Below are 19,390 nucleotides of genomic sequence, written 5' to 3' on the forward strand. Positions count from 1 at the left end.
ATTTAGGTCAATACTACTACTGCACTAAATGTGTACTTTCTGCTGATCATTTTGGAGAAACATGGCATCATTTACTGAATAACTAAGTAACCCAGTTTGAAGTTATCACCAAGTTTTGTTATCCAAAGTCCATGTCCCACTTTTGTCCCTGAGTAGATTACTCTAAAAAGAAACTGCTCTAGTACACAGCCCTGTGGAACACCACCAGAAACCCTCATCAGAATAAACTGATAACCCCTGACTTAATTTACTGCATCCTATTGGTTAACCAGTGATTCGCCCATAGAATTTTGAATGGATTGACATTTAATGCATTTAATTTGTCAATTACCCCTTATGTGGAAATGTGTGGAATGCCTTAGGAATGTCAAGATAAGCAGTTATGCACTGTGTGAATGCACTGTTTTACAAGGAGATTGCTCACAGAACTACATTGACCAGTAAACCATACAGTTCTTACACTGGCGGCACCTGGTCAGCAGTTTTGTGAAAAAGAAGCCAACAACGCAGTTGGTCTGGGAAGAATGAATGAAGGGGCGATCACTTCCAGAAAGCATTCAGTTGTTATGAATCATCTGCTTACATTCATCCACATTTTATTATATCACTAACTTCCTTCCAGGCACACTCAGTAGCACCTGCAGCTAAGATCTCCTTTAACAGCAAATCCAGGAAACTACACGACTTCTGAACTTGTCCTCTACCCAAACGTCCCATCACCTAGCTCAATACTAGACAAAGCTTTTCTTATCAGTTCTGCACAATTCATTTTCACATCTAAACCCAAACTTGTACAGGGCTAGACTCTGTCTGCCAACTATGTGCATCTGCCTACAGCCACATCTTACCCAAAATTGACTAGGAACTGACTTGAGAGATTCTTTTGTTCTTGCATATTATTTATTTATTTGTTTATTTATTTATTTATTTATTTATTTAACATTTGTTTACTATGTAAGTCCGACTTGGTACGAAGCCAATTTTCAGCAGAGGCCCGTGGAAAAACACTCCAGACCCATGTCTTTTTAACATGGGAGGAAACCGAAGCACCCAGAGGAAACCCGCACGAATGCAGGGAGGACATGCAGATTCTGCACAGAATTCACCCCAGCCAAGAATCGAACCAGCGAGCCTCTTACTGTGAGGCAACAATGCTACATCTGCACCACTGCACCATCCAATTAATTTCTACTCTGACAGTGGCCCAAACATTCATTATCGATGGTCGCCAGTATGCGTTTAACTACCCATGCACCCCTACTCTTTCTTTTGATCTGAACCACCTCTTTACTTGCAGCCACTATGTAGGTTCGTAAGTTCCCAGGTTCATAACAAAGTACAAGGAAACCAGGCTGTAGACTATTACACGCCTGGCAGAAAAAACATATTCAAAACTTCCCTCAGACTTCAAGGAGGAAAATTCAAGACAGACCAGTGGTGAATTTAAGGCCAAACATCCAGTAACCTAAGTTTACCTTCAAGGTGGCAAGGGTGCTACTCTGCTTAGCAGACAGTGCAACTTTGTTCAAGAGATGGAGGATACATTAAGGTATTAATTTATCAGCTATCCAGCAATATAATTTTTATACAATTCCATATGTGAAGAATCACTCCTTGATATTGCTTCTGAAGTCCCTGCCTTACAACAAACTTCTTTCATAGCCTATTATAAATTTACTGCCTCCTTTAGTAATACCCTGCTAAGTACTTAGTGCACACAAACAAAAAGCTTTGAAGACAAGAGACTACCTTATGTTTCTTTATTTCTTCCTATCCAGTTTGAAATTCTGGCACAATTAAACAGACCAAAGTTTAAATTCTATGCCTGTAGTCCCATTTGTATCTCATAGTTTAGAAGGTTTGACCTTGAGTACACTTACCCACAGCTGGTTTCCAGTAAGCTGTCTCCGACCTGCAGTGACGCCATTCCAAAATCTGCAATCCGAATGTTGTTCTTTTCATCCAGCAGCAAATTCTCTGGTTTGAGGTCTCTATGGCTAAGAAAAAAATGTAATGAGGAAAGAAACTTACACAATGCATGCTAGCTCTCACTGTATTCAGTTTCTTAGGATTGTCTGGCTTTCTAATCTTCTCTCATACCTCATTAAAGCCATATATGGGACCACCAGACTGAACTTTAGCAATATGTTTTAATTGCTACTTCCAGCTTTACCCCAAATTAACAAAGCTCTTGAGAATTACATTTGAGTCTGTATAATCTACCGAAAGGACTCATTATAACACAATATGTCTAAATAGCTTGTGGTAAATATTTCATCCAGTGCAAGCAAGGTTCTGTGTGGTTTAAAAACAGAAATCAACCCAGAAAATTACAGGAGAGCTAAAAGCAGAAGGCTCTTTTGGTGCAAACATATGCTCTGATAAAGCAATTATGAGTGGGAAATATGACATAACTTTGGCCGTGGGGGGTTTGAACTCTGCATGCATGGAAGATATTCTATTTTGGCTTTACTCATTTCGAGCTTACTACTTTAGGGTTCCCAAATTATAAGAGAAACCACACCCAACACTGCAGTTCTGCTGCGTTACTTACGACCTGTTGCGTTTGCTACAATTTCATCAGATCTCTCCCTAATTTCCAACCCTGGAAATGCCTGTCTCAATGCACGAGCCCTGCTCACACATTTTAAAGGAGAACACAAAACCTACAGTACTTCCACCTTACTCCTTGTTTTCATCACCACTCCTACTCTTTCTTACCGCCATTTCACACTTTGCAAATAAGTGCCTCTCAGTCAGCGCTATAACTACTGTGGGGTGAAGCAGGTGTATACCCCAGTCAGGTGGTGAGACTGACAGGCATCAATGGTGCACAGAGTGCAGTACTGGCTTTTGTTATGAATGTCTAACTGCAGATACTGCATTTGCTGAAACTCGAAAGTGCTCTATCTACGGCTTTTTCTTCCTCCTCAAGTTGTTGGGGAAGTGGGATGCAGGAGCATTCATAAGAAGTATGAAATTCTAATATCTGCCATTACTGACTAAATATAATCCTTGGCGATTTACTAGAAGGGGGAAACAGGCAAAAATATGAGGCAGAAATCAAGGTCATTCTGCAAAAGTATGGACAGCTCAGAGTTATGGGAGTAGAGTACTGACATTGGTTTATGAATGCTGATAAGGCTTTTTATTTTGTTCTTGCTATTTGGGGGAGGGGCGTGTCTTTAACTTCTTGTTTAAAGAACAAAGGGCCAACATCTGTGGCAATTTTTTAAATATTACTCTAATTCACATTAAAAGTTAATGGAAGAACAGGTTTACATCAACATGCATTTTTTGAACAATAATACGTATGAATATCTAATGTCCAGCGTTATGTCTGACAGAAGTCCTTACTGAACTACCAGAAGTGGTGATAGGGCAAAAATATACAACAAAATGAGGGCAAGTCTGCAAAATTCTGGACAGTTGATTATTGAGGGGTATGTCTGGGACTGCAGTATTGGCATTCATTTATACTGATACTGCATTTCTGGTCATGTCTGAAGCACTGAAGCACTCAATGTGTGGTAGTTTAATGTAGTTTAACACAGCTAACTCTTTGGTACATTCTCAGCAAGCTGTTTGATGCTGTTGTTAAACTTATACAGTAGAATAGCTTTGTTTGGTCTTCAGTGTACACAATGACTTTTTTTTTGCTCCTCAACTTAAATTTTGGGGAATGCCAGTTCAGGGTGCCAGATAAGCTAGCTATGGTTCTGCTCTCAGTTACCTTAATGCTTCAGGTTCATGTGGGCACTCCAGTAAGACATGGGAGAAAAGTAGCAACTTACTATATCCAATCATTTTAAAGTACACTTTCCAGAATGCTCTCTTCCCTTACTGTACTATTAAATATATAATTGTTAAATAAGGATTGTGTCCTTATAACATGGTAATTATAGGTCAGATCAGTAAAATGGCGGTGAAGCCAAAGAATTGTGATATCCACTACTTCAACATTGTGAAGGTACACACCTTTCTCTCAAGTTACAGCAATAGTCCATCCTTTACAGATACACATAATAAAACGAGCATGTCCTACTACTATGATTGCTACTTTTTTGTTAAAAAAAAATTCCTATGGGGAAATAAAGTAGATAAAGAACATTTTCAACATAATCAAGAAAGTGAGTGAGCAACCAAATGGGTATGTATACTATATGGTAATGATTTTTACTATTAAGTAGCTGTAATTTCAAACTACTGATATCACCAACTCCCATTTAAAGAAAAGACAAAGAGAACTCACCAGATAGAGTAACTGTGACAGAAATCTAATGCTGAAATGATCTGTCGGAAGAACTTCCGGGCCTCCTTGGGTGTCAACCTACCTTTCTTCACCAGGTAGTCAAATAACTCACCTCCAGATACATGTTCCAGCACCAGGTACCTACAAACATAAATCAGATCTTACTTACTTGGCTCCCAAAATCAACAGCATTTGTTTTTATCTACTTAAAATCTATCACACAACATAGTTGTTACACTGTTCTGCAACATAATACCCTCTTTCCTGAGAGAGTTAGCCTCTTCAAGGACATGCATACAACCCACAATCTAATGATGAATGCGTAGCTCGAAAGTGGAAAATTATGTAAAAGGGCAGTTTCTCTATTTCTTTAAAGCAAAACATCTTTCACTGTAAGGAAGTAAACCCTTGTGAAACATCTAGCTCCTCAAGCTACTCCAGCAGAAAGCAGTGAAACATGTTAAGAAATGACAGTGACTCCTTAGTACAACATCTTCATTATAAACAAGATGTAGGGTGTCATGACACGTATACTACAAGAGAAATTCTTGAACAAAAGACATCCAGACAGGTTGTTTGATTTTCCATGTTTTCACGCCTTTAAAAGGAATAGTGTTATTATGTGGATTATGTGGACACATTTTTTGAGTCAGAGCTTCATAAGCTCCATAAGCCACTACTGTGTGAATCTTATGTGCTTACAGTAACAATAAATCTGTATGAGCAGGATCACCTTTGACTAACAATGGGACCAATGTCGGCAGGCATTAGGACAGCTCATCATAGGTTCATAGAGCTTTCCCAGGCTACTTGGTAGTACACTACAAAGACATTCCTCCCAAGATGTCTAGTGTGCCACACAGACAAAGATAGGAATAAGCCATTTAGACCAAGCAAGGAAAGACGTGTGGGCAGGTAGCTGTGCATGTTATTAAGGATGGTCCTACTCATCCACACATATCATTATAGTATGTACATAACTTTTGTTTCTTCTATAATTATGTGCCATCCTTATGAGCAGTAAGGCAGAGTCCCCAGCTAATCCTCCTGTGTGGTCTCCCTTACTGGAGTACACTTCTTACCACTGTGGACCCAAAGGAAGACCCAGAAATAGATATCACTGTAATCAGAGGGACAGAGGCTACAGAGCTAAAATGCACATCCCTGCTACCCAAACATGTATACAAGAGACTGGTCTTTAGAGCTTCTAGCCAATGCACCCCACTGCCTTGGGTTATGTGACAACCAAATACGCTCTCCACAGTCGGCTGCAGAACAAGGCTATATTCACTAACTTCCTCAGGTTCAGTCTGAGCCTGGTGTCTCCTAGTAGCAGCTTATCACTAGCTAATGAACCTTGGCCTGATTTTTCATACACATACACACTCTCAATCAGCAGTGTTACTAGGGCGGTGCAAGGGGAGCAACTGCCCTAGGCACAGTGTTTGGGGCATAATCAGGCAATTCCGATCTCTCTTTAATGCAATATCAACTTTTAAAAGCAGGTATTACATTTGCAATCAAACCTAAGCACTGTACTAATCCATGTGCGGTCTAAAGTGTACACTCCATGCAGGCAGGGTATAATCTGTTACAACAACAAAATCATTTGAAGGAGGGTAGGGGCAGGGATCAGAAATGGGACCTGAATGGCTGGGGCAGGAGACAGGACAGTGGAAGGAATGTCCTTTTTTTTTGCTCTTCACTTGAATAGCTGAGGGGGTGGAGTACTGGTTCAACTAGCTACACTTGTGCACACAATATTTTGCAGGAGGGATACTGATACTGTGCAGTGGCAGTATCCTTTACCTGTATTCGCAGTATGCTGCCACGAATCAGACTGCTAATCTGACATGAAGACCTCAGGACTAATCAAACTGCTAATCTGACATGAAGACCTCAGGACTAATCAGACTGCTAATCTGACATGAAGACCTCGGCACTAATCAGACTGCTAATCTGACACGAAGACCTCAGTTATTGATCACTCGTTTAATAAGCCAAACAGCATTATGTTATGATAGCTAATGGCCAAACAGTTTCTTTCTCCTCAAACAAGTGTACAGCGACAGTCACACCAATGCTGTGAGGATACCCTCACTAGAAAAAATATACCATTAGCCACAATCTTTGTCAAATAAACAACTAAAAAGTCATCACATTTAAAAGATTTGATTTCACATATAGTGCAGTACTGCGGTTGCACAAGGAAAGAAAATAAGAGGTTTCATATGACTAGACCGTAGACAGAACAAGTTCTTAACTACATGGGTAGATGTTATTTACAGCTACTTATAGTTGATGACTGAAGCTTCAGGATGTAAATAAAGTCCAACAAGTCTATAATCCAAGCAGTTTCTTTTGTCAGTTACAAGTCGCAAACTCCAAATAACAGTCCCAGACAAAAATAAATGAAAGGAATATGCTTTTTCGTGGTTAGAAATCTTCTCCAACATGAAAATAACAAACAAAAAGAAGAAGAAAAAACAGCAGCAGATCTATATTCTATAGAGATATTTCAAACACAAGCAAAATCTGTCTTGCCTTTTGAAAAAAAGGCAGCAAAATGCTCAGACAGTTCTGTTCCATGATGATATAATGCAGCTCCTGAAGGAACTAAGTAAACACTGTAAACAATTTAATTTTAATTAGCTCCATATTCTACATATCTACTGAAATATAGAACTATTTACAGTTTTAAACTCAGGACAACATGTTGTTGACAATCACATCCAGCTTTCAATATATTGCAAACATATTCAGTGAAGAGCAAGTGGTTGTATAAATATCACGCACTGTTCAACATCTCAGAGGTAAAAACATGCTCTTTTACAGTGTGCTTCTGGAACAAAGCAGAGACTTGTGTTTATCATAGCAATATTTAACATGGCATGTTAGCTGTTTAGCCTGTGCCAATTTACAGAATTTACTTCCAAGTTTCTTGCTTGAAAATGAAATGAACAGCTGACAGTCTTTTTAGCTTTGTCTTGTCAACACAGAATCTCAGTTGTCTGTGCATATGCCTAAAATAATGAAGGTATTTCCCTCTGTTTGAAAAACTGGGAAAGACAACTAACAAACGAAGGGTTAACTGAGATCCCTTTCAGTCAGTATCTTAGGGTTAAAAGATGGATTGATGTGCAAGGATACTCCATCTTTGTGAATGTTAGATATGATAGTTCTACCAAATGAGCTTGCAGCTCTTCTATCTGATGTTGTAATTCCAAGGAAAAGTACCTTCAGAGACAAGAATTTCACTTGTGCTGATACTGCACGCTAAAATAGTGGAAGAAATAAGGCAAAGTAAAGATCTCATGGAGGAATGGGATCTTTATTACAAGGTCTCAAAAATTATTATCAAGAAGATTTTCAAATTTTCCAAAAAGCTAAAGACAGTGAATTTGTTCCTTTGTGAAAGACAGAAATGACTGCTAAATGTGCTTTAATGTATGAGGCAGAGTCCAAAGTCAATGATTTTGGTAAGATACACCAACACTGAAGGTATTATAGCTTATAAAGGGCCAAGGCCTTCTGATGAAGTCCATACAAAAAAGTGGGTCAACTAACCTTTGCAGTCTTCTTGCATTAGGTCTCCAGGTAGACATAATAATCTGAACTGCCCTAAAAGGAAAATTGGAAGTAATTTCCATCAATGGAAATAGAGAAACTATATGAATGGATATACAAAATAAAGATCCAGGCAGGGTTTGATGAAGGGATGGAATACAAGGGCCCTAACTGCATACAGGCAGAGAAACATCTCCACCGAGTGAGTCTTGAGCAAGGGAATTCATACTCATAATGGCTGGAATGTGGACAGCAGAATAACTTCGGACTTGTGTTGCTTTCCATTATGGATGAACCTCTCCATTAGAGGAAATGATGGAAAGTACACAAGAATCCAAGGGGCCATTTCTGGACAATAGCATCCTTGGGGTATTTTCACATAGATGAATGACAAAATAGAAGCTACTGCACTTGGTCTTAGTCATGGAGGTGAAACTGTTACAGCAAAGCTTGCCCCAGTGACAGAAAAGTTTCCATGTTACTGAGGGTTGAAAAACCACTCATGTGGCATTAGCAGGAAATGACCAAACCTGTCTACTACCCCTCAATGCCCCAAAACAAGGTGTAGGAGTGGGTTCCCCCCTTGCATGTTGATGTACCCTACTACTGCTATATTTTCAGAATATGTGGGCAGGGAATCCTAAAATGCTTGGAAGGTAAGAAAGACAAACCCACAGAATACTGATATGAAGGCTGGAATCTAGTGAAGAAGTATCTGTCGTGAATGCCTCATACTAGACTGGATAGATGCATCCACTACTGCAGCTGTGGCTTGCAGACTCGATAAACACTGACCTATTGAGACAATGAGTCTAACATCTAAGAAGAATGACCTCAAAATGTCTAATGTAAGAGTTTAAAGTGGTATCTGTCAAAAAGGCACTATGGAGAATGGCCACATACATAAAGCTTGACAGTGGCATTTATGAACTGATGAGACAGCAAACCATATACTAGAGAGGATGAATCCTATCCAAGAGGAGGAAGGCTCTGTGCTGTCATATGCAAACTACATTCTGTAAAGGACAGATGCTGGGGCTGCCCTAAATATGACTTTACCAGGTCCACTGTTATTCTTAAGAACAATGAAAGGACAATCAGATAGTCCTGAGATGTGATCAGCATACTTAGGGAGGAAGGAGCTGGAAGCCAGTCATTCAGGTAGGAGGAATACTTTGTCTCTTTGTAGTTTCCACTTGCTGCAAAAACAGATATGTATTTGTTGACCAGCTCCATAAGACTGTGGTGATACCAAATGGAAGAATCCGTCTCAATGACTAGCTTCTACCTGGAAGCAAAGATACATCCTGGACTCCTTGGTTATCCTTAGGTGAAAGAGGTCAAAATAGCAGATCCAATCTCCATCTGATCAACATGGAAGAACAAACTGCACTGTGACCATGCAAAAGCTTTCCTTGGAAATTAAGTTATTTAAGCAGCTTAAACCTAGACTAGGTATAAGGACCTTTGTTCCCAATGGTATTAAAAGTGTCATGGAGTAGGGCCTTCCAAGATGGCTGAACTCTGAAGAATGGGCTGATTAGATCTGTCCCACTGAGAAAAGAAGACAGCAGCAAATAAACCAGTAAAACTTAATAAAGTGGGTAAAAATTAAGTTACTGGTTAGCCATCATATTACATGGATGTCAGAAAGAAACAATCTGGAGAAAGTAAGACAGTAGGAAGAGTCTTGTAGGTTTTTAGCAAGAAGCTGTTTGGGTTTCCCCTTAGGTATAGCAGATGATTTTCAGTAATTTACAAAAAAAAAATCAAATATATTCAGAGATGTTTAAAACAAGTGAGAAACTGGAACACTATATAAAGTCAAAGGACAAAAGCTGGAAATAATAGAACAATCTTTAAACAGATATTCAGATGAGTTGATAATACTGTAAAAATCAGGAGATGAAATAAAGGAAAGAATGACTGAATATAAAGCTTCTCAAGAAGAACTGTTAGAATACCTGAGTTTTTTATGCTATACCACAGACACTGAAAAGAACAGACTGCATTAATTGTATGAAGTTACAAATAGGCAACTGGACTGGTATACCACTACATGATCTGTCAAATGAAAGGGCAGGGCACACCATATGTATACTCCAAATATGGCCATGAAATTAAAGTCAATACCTATAGTAAAGATGCAGTTACACCAACAGAAAGAACTGCTCCTGACAAAACTGTGACAGAAGGAAAAATTATTAACAAGTGGGGACACCAGAGTGTTTGAAGAAAACAATTATATACTGCATACCATTCAGAAGAGAAGCGAGTTTATCCCTGCAATCAGGGGATCAATGGGTTATGGGGAGGTGTATGATTCAAACTGCTGTATCTAGCTGTTTTTAGAATATTTTTCCTAGAGAATTAAAGACATTTTCTGGATGCAGAACAGGTTAAGGAAGAAATTAAAAAAAGTTTACCCAGCACAGACTGAGCTAGCAAGCTGCTTGTCATTCTTTTGACAATAGCAAAGTCCACATAAGAGAACTTTACAATTAAATCATTTTCATTGTTCCAATGGAAAATGACTGAGTGAAAAAATGTTCAGAGGCTGACTAAAAAAATTGTGAGTACCTTGGACTTGAACCAGAGACCAGTGTTGGATGGTTGAGATGAAGAGGAAGAAGACCAGCAATGATGTTAAAGAAGGAAATGGATGTAAGAACTGTAAACTGTAACTTCCATAAGAAACAGCTTGGACATGAGAAAGTACAGTTTTGTACCTACCATAAATGTAGATGTCCAATAGATATGCAACTGCAGTCATAACATATGGGTTGTCCTGCCTCAGGCAGCCCTCGGTCGGCCGAATTCCAAAGTCTGGGTCCGGCGTCAGCTGGTGTCGCCTCCTCTCCGACGTCACAACGGCTGGAGTATAAAGGCATCGGCCGACGCCATCTTCTTCAGTGTTTCTTGCCCCAGATGCCAGGTGCCCTCCTAGGAAGGCTAAATTTGGTGAATGGATAAAAAATTCCAGGCATGCACAACAGTAATAAACAGATACACCATAGGAGATACCCCCAGCTAATAGGAATAGGGGTAGTGACCCACAAAGAAAGTTGCAGAGGGGTTGGAGGGTGGGAAAATCCGACTGCAGTTGCATATCTATCGGACATCTACATTTATGGTAGGTACAAAACTGTACTATGTCCTTCAAGAATGTAACTGCAGTCATAACATATGGTTTGAATACCATAGCCAAGCTGGGGGTGGATGGAACTAAGAGAGGGATGGTGTAGCTAAAATGCCCTGCAGGACTGCCGAAGCAAAGCCTACTCGGGATCTGGAGTATAAGGGCAGGTTGTAGTGCTTGGTAAATGTATGCACGGAGCTCCATGTAGCAGCCTCTAAAATGTCCTTTGTTGCCACTCCTCTTAGGAAAGCTGTGGATTTGGCTATAGCTCTGGTGGAATGTGGCCTAATATTGGCTGGCACACCTTTTCCATGGAAAGAATAGCAGAATCTGATGCAGTGTCCAATCCATTTTGAAATTGTTTGTTTGGAGATTGCTTTTCCTTGTACTCCAGCAGCATAGGCTACAAACAGTTGGTCAGACTTTCTGGTGGCCTTAGTTCTGTCCAAGTAGTAGCGTAGTTGCCTGTGTATGTCCAAAGTATGCAGCAGTCCCCCCCCCCCCCATTTTGAGGATTGGGGAAGAAAGTAGGCAGGTGAATAGCTTGATTTAGAGACACCCTGGAAATAACTTTAGGCATGAATGTAGGATTGGTTCTTAGAGAAACTCTGTCCTGATGAAAAATGAGGAAGGGAGGCACTGCCATGAGTGCCTGTATCTCCGAGACTCTTCTTGCAGATGTGACTGCCAATAGAAAGACTGTTTTCCATGATAGAAATTGCATTTCTGAAGTTGCTGCTGGCTCAAAAGGAGGAAGAGTTAATTTTTCCAAAACGAAATTGAGGTCCCATGCAGGTACTGGCTGTTTTCTGGGAGGTTTGATATTCTTTATCCCTCTTAGGAACTGTCTTAGCAAAGGATGTGAAAACACTGGTGGGTCACAATTGTATTTTGCTGAGATTGCTGAGGCGTGAATCTTTATAGAAGAGTATGAGAGTCCAGTATGAAACATTTCTGCCAAGTATTCTAATATCTGAGGAATACTCAGTAATGTTGTATCCTGACCCTGTTGGCATTCCAGATGCTGAATCTCTTCCACTTGGCTGAATAGGTTTTTCTGGTGGAAGGTCTGCATGCTTCCAGTAAGATCTCTTGAACTGTTTTGGAAAGAGATAGCTGGAGGAGTCATGGTAACCTCCAGGCCGTCAGATGCAATGTTTTCAGGTTTTGATGGACAGTCCTGTAATTGTGTTGTGTTAGAAGCAGGGGCCATAGGGTCAGAGGCCACGGTCTGGTCCAAGTTATGCTCAACAGCAATGGGTACCAGTGTTGCCTTGGCCAATCTGGAGCTATCAAAATGCCTGTTGGTTGTTCTGCTTTGATCTTCAGTATCACCTTGTTCAGCAGAGGTAGAGGAGGGAATGCATAAATTTTTAGGGAATTCCAGCTGAAGGAGAGAGCATCCATTTTCCAGGCTAGAGGATGGTGGGTCCTTGTGCAGAACTTTTCCAGGTGATGATTTAAGTGGGAAGCAAAGAGATCTACGTCTGGTCTTCCCCATGTCTTTGTTAGTTGTGAGAAAATGTGAGGATGCAGCATCCACTCGTGTGGATCCAAGAAATTTCTGCTCAGGTTGTCCGCCAGTACATTGTCCTTGCCTGGCACAAACTGGGATTGCAAATGTATCTTCAGACTCAGGGATCTTTCCCAGAGAAGCATTGTTAGTCTGCAGAGGGGATAAGAATGAGTGCCTCCCTGCTTGTTTATATACCACATGACAGTGGTGTTGTCTGTCCTTATTAGCAAATGTCCTTGTTGTAGTGATTTTTCGAAAGTCTCGATTGCATGTATCACTGCCAACATCTCTTTTTGGTTTATGTGCAGATGTCTTTCCTTTGGTGTCCATGGACCTTGAATGCATCTGCCCTCCATGTGCACCCCCATCCATGATCTGAGGCATCTGTTGTAATCATTTGACCTGCTTGAGGTCTGTTGAAAGACATGCCTTTGTTTAACTGACTTGCTTGAGCCCACCACAAAAATTCCTTTTGCAGACATAGAATAAGTGGGATTACGTCCTCTAGGCTTTGGCTGTGTTGGGACCATAAGCTTTTTAAGTACCATTGCAGCTTTCTCATATGAAGTCTTGCCAAAGGTATCAGAAGAATGCAAGATGCCATGAATCCCAGGGCCTGCAGGATTTTCCTTGCAGTCAGCTGGGAGAGTTTTGCTAGGCCTTTGAAGTACTCTGGTAACTGCTGTTGTTTTTCCTCTGAGGTAGGCCATTTGAGTTTCTGTGTCCAGTTTGGCTCCTAGGAAAATAATCTGTTGGGATGGCAGTAGTCTTGACTTCTGAATGTTGATTGTGTATCCCAAGGCCTGCAGTAGTTGAATGACATAGTCCAAGTTTGCTTTTAAGGTTTGTTTGTTGTCTGCTTGCATGAGGCAGTCGTCCAGGTAGGGGTATATTTGAATCCCCTGGAGTCTGCAGTGTGCCACTACTGATGCCAGGCATTTCGTGAACACTCTGGGTGCAGTAGATAAGCCAAACGGCAATGCTGAGAATTGATAATGCTCTGTCCCTGCAAGAAATCTGAGGTATCTTCTGCAGCTTTGTCTGATTGGGACATGCAGGTATGCCTCCTTGAGGTCCAGTGACCAGCCAAGACCCCTTGCCCAGCATGGGAAGGAGTTGCTGCAGCGTCAGCATTTTGAACTTTGGCAAAATGAGAAAAGTATTTAGAGTTGACAAGTCCAGTATAGGTCTCCATTTGTTTTCTTTTCTTGGAACAAGGAACATTCTTGAATAAAGTCCCTGGCCTTGTTCCTGAGGAGGAACCCTTTCTATTGCTTTTATACTTAACAGCTTTGAAACTTGAGTGAGTGCCTCTGCCCTTTGATGATGTGGCAGGTTTGGCATGCCTTGTCTTATTGGTAAAGTATGGAAGTGGAATCTGTAACCCTTGTCTATTAAATCCAGAATCCAGTTGTCCTTGGTTAAGATATGCCAGTTTTTGAGAATAAGGATAATTTTCCCCAAAGGTGCTTCTCTTTGAGCCTTTGTAGGCGGTATGAAAGTCAAGTCATTGTGATTGTCCTTGTGGTGCAGCTGGGCTGCCTGCACCACTTCTTTGATTTGGAGGTTGCCATTGGCGGCCCTGTAGGATCCTCGGTATTGCCCTCTACCTCGGGCACGCCTGCTTTTTCCCCTTTGAAACTTGTCAGAGCCTGGGAAGGACCAATTCTTTGAAGGCCAGTTTCTGCTGAATCTGGGTGGCTGAACCTGAAGGAAATCCTTGACTGTCTGTACTGACTTAGCTTTTTCCTCAATGGATTTCAACACATCTTGTGCATTAGCACCAAAAGCTTCTGTTTTTCCAGAGGTGCATCAAGTAACTTTACTTTAACATGGTCAGGCAAAGACTGATCTTTTAACCAAGCATGTCTACGTATCACAGCCCCAGTCATAGCTGCCCTACATGAAGCTTCCAATGCATCATAACCACACTGAAGAAAATGGTTGTTAACCTGCTGAGTGTTATGTATATGTTCCTGCAATGCCTTTCTATCAATAGGCTCAGGAGAGGCTAACTTTTTCTGTAAATCATCCAGTAAAAAATCCTGGTACTGAAACATGTGAAAAAGGCAGTTAAGTGACCTCATGGCTAGGGTGGTAGAGGTATAAACTTTTTTACCCCATCTCTACAGGGACCTAGCTTCCCTGTCCGCTGGCAGTGGATTTTTGGCAATGGAAGTAGCCACTACCTTGGGGCCCTGTGAAATAGTTTCTAGATCCACAGAGTGGGCCTTAAAGAGATGCTTGTGTGTGTCAGGGACCCTATAATATCTGTCTGGCTTGACAGGAGCAGGGGGGAGAGAATCAGGGTTAGCACTGGAGTCAGAGAAAACATCATCCAAAACATCCATAACTGGAGGAATAGCTAAAGGTCTGTGCTGGGGAAGTTTGAGGAAGGTATGCAGCCTTTTCCTGGAATCAGAGAATTCCTGACCCTGCCATTTAAAATGTTCCCTCATAGAGTGCAGTACTTCACCAAACGATAAATCCTCTGGAGGGAAAGCAGAGGGAATTGATTCCTCAGCATCAGAGTCCTCGTAGGCCTGGAAGGATTCTTCTTGGGTATCAGAATTCTCAGAATCCCCAGATGCTTCATCTGAAGAGAGGTTGTCAGCCTGCTCAGTTCTGGGCCTTTTCTCTGCAGGTGGCTGAAAACCTCTGTCTGGATGAGACCCCCTGATAAGAGAAATAAGATCTGCAGCAAGAGACATGATCTGTTTATCAGAAGAAGGGGCCTGAGCAGCAGGTTTAGGATGGGCCTTGGCCTGGCTGGCGGCCTTAGCACGTGCAAAGGCCTTGATGAACATGGATACAGGGGGCCTAGCAGCCCCACGTGCAGGAGTAACCTTGTCTACAGAAATGGAGAGATCTCCGAGACCGAAGGGCGTGTTAACGCTGTGTCGTCGGCCTGGAGCAGTTGAATTACCGCTTCCGAAGGGACTGAAGCACTAGCGGAGGATTTAGGAGTTGCATCAGTGGTGGACGCGTGCCGAGGATGTCGGTCCCGGTCCTTTCGTATTTTGGCAGATTGAGTTGTCGGTTGATCCGACGGCATGATATACACGAAAGATTCACCGAAAAAGTCTTCGGCAAATTCTGCCCGGCGCCTGAGAGTGCGCTTATTAAAGCAAGCACAGGCAGCACAGGCCGAGACGTCGTGGTCTGGGCCCAGGCAAGGAAGGCAGTAAGAATGGAAGTCCTTATGAGGTATTTGTTTACCACAAGACAAACAATTATTAACTTTCTCAATTTGTTCTGACATCGGCTGAGGCAAGAAAAAATGTTCCCCAATGGGGTACTTAGCTTTTAGATGACTTCGGTACTGAAAACACAGGAGCTGACCGACCGGCACTTGCGAACTGCTTCTGCTTCGGGCGCCGCGCGGCAAGAAAGACTGAAGAAGATGGCGTCGGCCACTGCCTTTATACTCCAGCCGTTGTGACGTCGGAGAGGAGGCGACACCAACCGACGCCGGACCCAGACTTTGGAATTCGGCCGACCGAGGGCTGCCTGAGGCAGGACAACCCATATGTTATGACTGCAGTTGCATTCTTGAAGGACATCTGTGCTTCTGCAGATAGTGGCTAAAACACTGGAAGTTTGTTGACTATGTTAAGTTAGTAGGAGAGCTCTAAACCATAACTTTCACTTTGTCAATGTTTAGAAGGGGGATTGAAGATACAACTATAAATAACAGAAAATTTTTGTTCATAGTAAAATGTGTATAATACATGACTTGAAGTACACTACATGTTGCATTCTAATGTATCTCTGTACAGTGTGCAGAGGCATTTTTAATATGAGGACTGGGGAAAGGAGTATTATCAGTAACTACTGTTTAAGATAGGGATATTAAAGTAAGAAAGTACTTTTTGTTGACTGCAATATATACAGGGTTTATACTGTAACAACATAAAGGCTAGCTATGAGCAATATAATATTGTGATCTTGGGTTGCTACAGGAACAGTGTGCAGATGTATTTTAAATATGAAGAATGGGGGAAAGGAGTATCATCAGTAACTACTTTTTAAGCTAGGGATATTAAAAGTAAAAAAATACTTTTTGTTGACTGTAATACATCCAAGTTTTATACTGTAACAACATAAAGGCTAGATATGAGTAATATAACCTTGTGATCTTGGGTTGCTGGAAGATTTAGATGTATATTGATCATATAATATGTATATTAAAATGTAACTTTTCCGCCTCATTGATACAGGGTGAATTATAGACTAATGTTCTCAATTTACACTGCAGACCAGGGAAACATTTTTCTCTAAGCAAGAATGCTAAAAAAATATAAAATAGGACAGACTGTTGATCCCTGGTATTTGAAAATAGATGTCCCTTGCATTTGTAAAGCTACTAGCTGTTTTTTTTTTATATTCCATCAAAAAGTGCCAACAGTTGCCAACAGTTGCAGACAGTATGTCTGCAGGTACAGAAAATTAATCAGGGAATGACTGAAGAATGTGTTCTAAGGCATCTATATAAGAAAAGTACAGAAAGACAAGTCCCAAAAACCTGCACCAAAAACATGTACAATATATACAACAATATATACAAAAATATAAGCATGTAAACTCACCTACACAACCACCCCTAAACACAGAGGGAGGAGGGAGGGAGGAATTGGACTGCAATGGAATCCTGAACATCTACATTTATGGTAGGTACAAAACTGTACTATGTTCTTTCCCTTCCATTGCTGCAGTCCCAAAGCAGAGGTAAGGGAGGCTGGCAAATTATAAGGAAGGGAGCTGATAACATGCCGAAGATGATAATGCTTAGAGAAGTATGCACTGAACTCCAAGTAGCTGCTTCCAAAAATCATAGTTGCCACCCCCTAGAAATGCTGTTGGAAGTAGCCCTAGCCCTAGGAATGAGAAATAGTTTGTTTTGACACAGGCTTGCCCTGTGACTCAAAGCAAAAGAAACAAACAACTGCTGAGACTGCCTAAAATCCTTTTCCTGCTGCTTAAATAATATCTCAAATCTTTTCCCCTTTATTTTGGGGGTCTGCATAAGTAGGCAAATGAATAGTTTGGTTTAAAGCCACACTAGAAACCACCTTAGGCATAAAGGAAAATCAAAAAGGGCTACTGCCCCCAAGGGCCTGCAAGATCCCAAGCAGGAGTAGGAGCTCTCGGGGGGGTCTTATATTCTTTGCCCCCCTAAGAAACTGCGAAGGACAAACCTTTGTCCAATAACTCAGTAAGATATTGTAGAGCCACACTCAAATTAGGCTCAGAAATCCCCAAATTCTTTGCTGTAAAACTTGTTGAGGAAGTTGAGACCTGCTGTGCTTCAGAAGAGAATATGCCAGGCTTAGAGAAGAGATTGATGAGGAATCAGAGGTAAAGGCCATGGAGGCTTCTTTACCAGACTCCGTGTGTATACCAGTGTGTTGCGTGCTGCTAGAGCTATCTCAGCATCAAAATTGGCCTCCTGGTCTGACCTTTAATAATAATAATAAAAGAAGAAGAAGAGGAGGAGGGGGGAAGGCATAGACAAGGTTTTTCAAAAGACAGAGCAGAGCATCCACTTTCCACAAGCTGTGTGATGAAACCCCTTGTGCAAGTTTAGTGGAGAAGCTTAGAGATATGTGTCTGAGTTCCCCATGACACTGAATTTCTTGAAATACATGAAGATCCAGTTTCCACTCTGGGGGGATCCATGGATTTGTAACAACACATCTGCTGAGTTCTGTGTGCTCTGCCCTGACAGCCCTGAAGAGTTAGTTGTAGGGGCACTTAATCTAGTACCCATAAAATCATTGGATGCTGTAGTCTGGCAGGCCACTTGTCTTGTATCCACTTTTTCCATTTAGATGAGCTCCCCCCTAACTGGCGTCTGTCTGTGTAAATCTGTTTAGGTGACATTCCTGAGCCCACCACAAGAATTCCTTTGAAGGCAAGGTATTATTTGAATGACAGTGTCAAATCCTGGCAGTGCTGTGTCCATACATTGAGAGATACCATTGCAGCTTCCTCATATGCAGTTTGGCATTGGGAAGCACCAGAATACAAGATGCCATGAACCTGAAAGCTTGAAGGATCCTTGCAGTCAGCAATCGACTGATGAGATAGTGATGGAAAGCAAAGTGACAGACTCTTTGTTTGTCCGGGGTTAAAAAAGGCCGTCTGGGCTGCTGTAGTCTCACACACACCCAGCACATGTCTTGAGAGGGTACTAGACTGACTTTACTTTATTTCAGAATACAGATACACTCTTAGCACTAGCATGACATAATCCAGATGCTGTAGAAGGTCTTCCTTCTTCTTCTTCCTTTTCTTGAGTCAGTCAAGAGGCATAGATTTAATTCCTTTGAAGCCCGAAGTAAGCCTGAACTGAGCCAGAACCTTTACTACTGACGCAGTAGAAGATAGAAAAATTCTGGGCGCAGTAGATGAAAATGAATGCAAATCAGTTCCTTATAGGCACATGAAGGTAAGCTTCCTTGAGATCTAAAGTTACCATCCAGTGATCTTTGCCCAGCAAGCAGAAAAGTTGTTGTTCTTGTCGCATCTCTTGAACTGGGGAATGTCAGATAAGTGTTGAGGATAGATAAATCCCCTTTCTGATACAGGGACTGGCTGATGGCCCCCCTCTCTGAGTAACTGAAAAACTTGCTTAGAGCCTCTTCTTGTTCTTTGTGGGGCACTGGCATGCCTTTGAAAGGCATTGTGTGGAAATAAAATCTGTAAATCATGATGAATGATACATATCCCCATCTGTCTGGAGTGATTAAATCCCACTTTCTTTGAAAAGAGACAGTCTTCCTTCCTCCCAAAGCTGCCAGATCTAGCCAAGCTGGGCAGGAAAAAGGCAGGGCATGGGGTCTCGCTTTTACGAAGGACTGACCCCCTGCCCTCACCAGAAGTCTGAGCAGTGAAACCTGAGATCTCTGCCTAA

The 19,390-nt window shown here is 41.5% G+C and overlaps 1 protein-coding gene across 9 annotated transcripts in view; it reads right to left on the bottom strand.

The window, feature by feature from the left end:
* Positions 1-19,390, bottom strand: part of BRSK1 (BR serine/threonine kinase 1) — a 1,260,562-nt gene that overhangs the window by 428,012 nt on the left and 813,160 nt on the right. For all 9 annotated transcript variants that reach the window (XM_044059120.1, XM_044059119.1, XM_044059121.1 and 6 more), the window contains exons 4-5: positions 4,253-4,393; positions 1,881-1,997 (exon numbers count right to left, since the gene is read on the bottom strand). In XM_044059120.1, coding sequence (XP_043915055.1) covers positions 1,881-1,997; positions 4,253-4,393 — 258 coding nt within the window. The remainder of the gene's footprint in view (positions 1-1,880; positions 1,998-4,252; positions 4,394-19,390) is intronic.

This window comes from Protopterus annectens, chromosome 17.part0 (genome assembly GCF_019279795.1).
Source record: "Protopterus annectens isolate FY-2018-M chromosome 17.part0, PAN1.0, whole genome shotgun sequence".
NCBI lineage: Eukaryota > Metazoa > Chordata > Ceratodontiformes > Protopteridae > Protopterus > Protopterus annectens.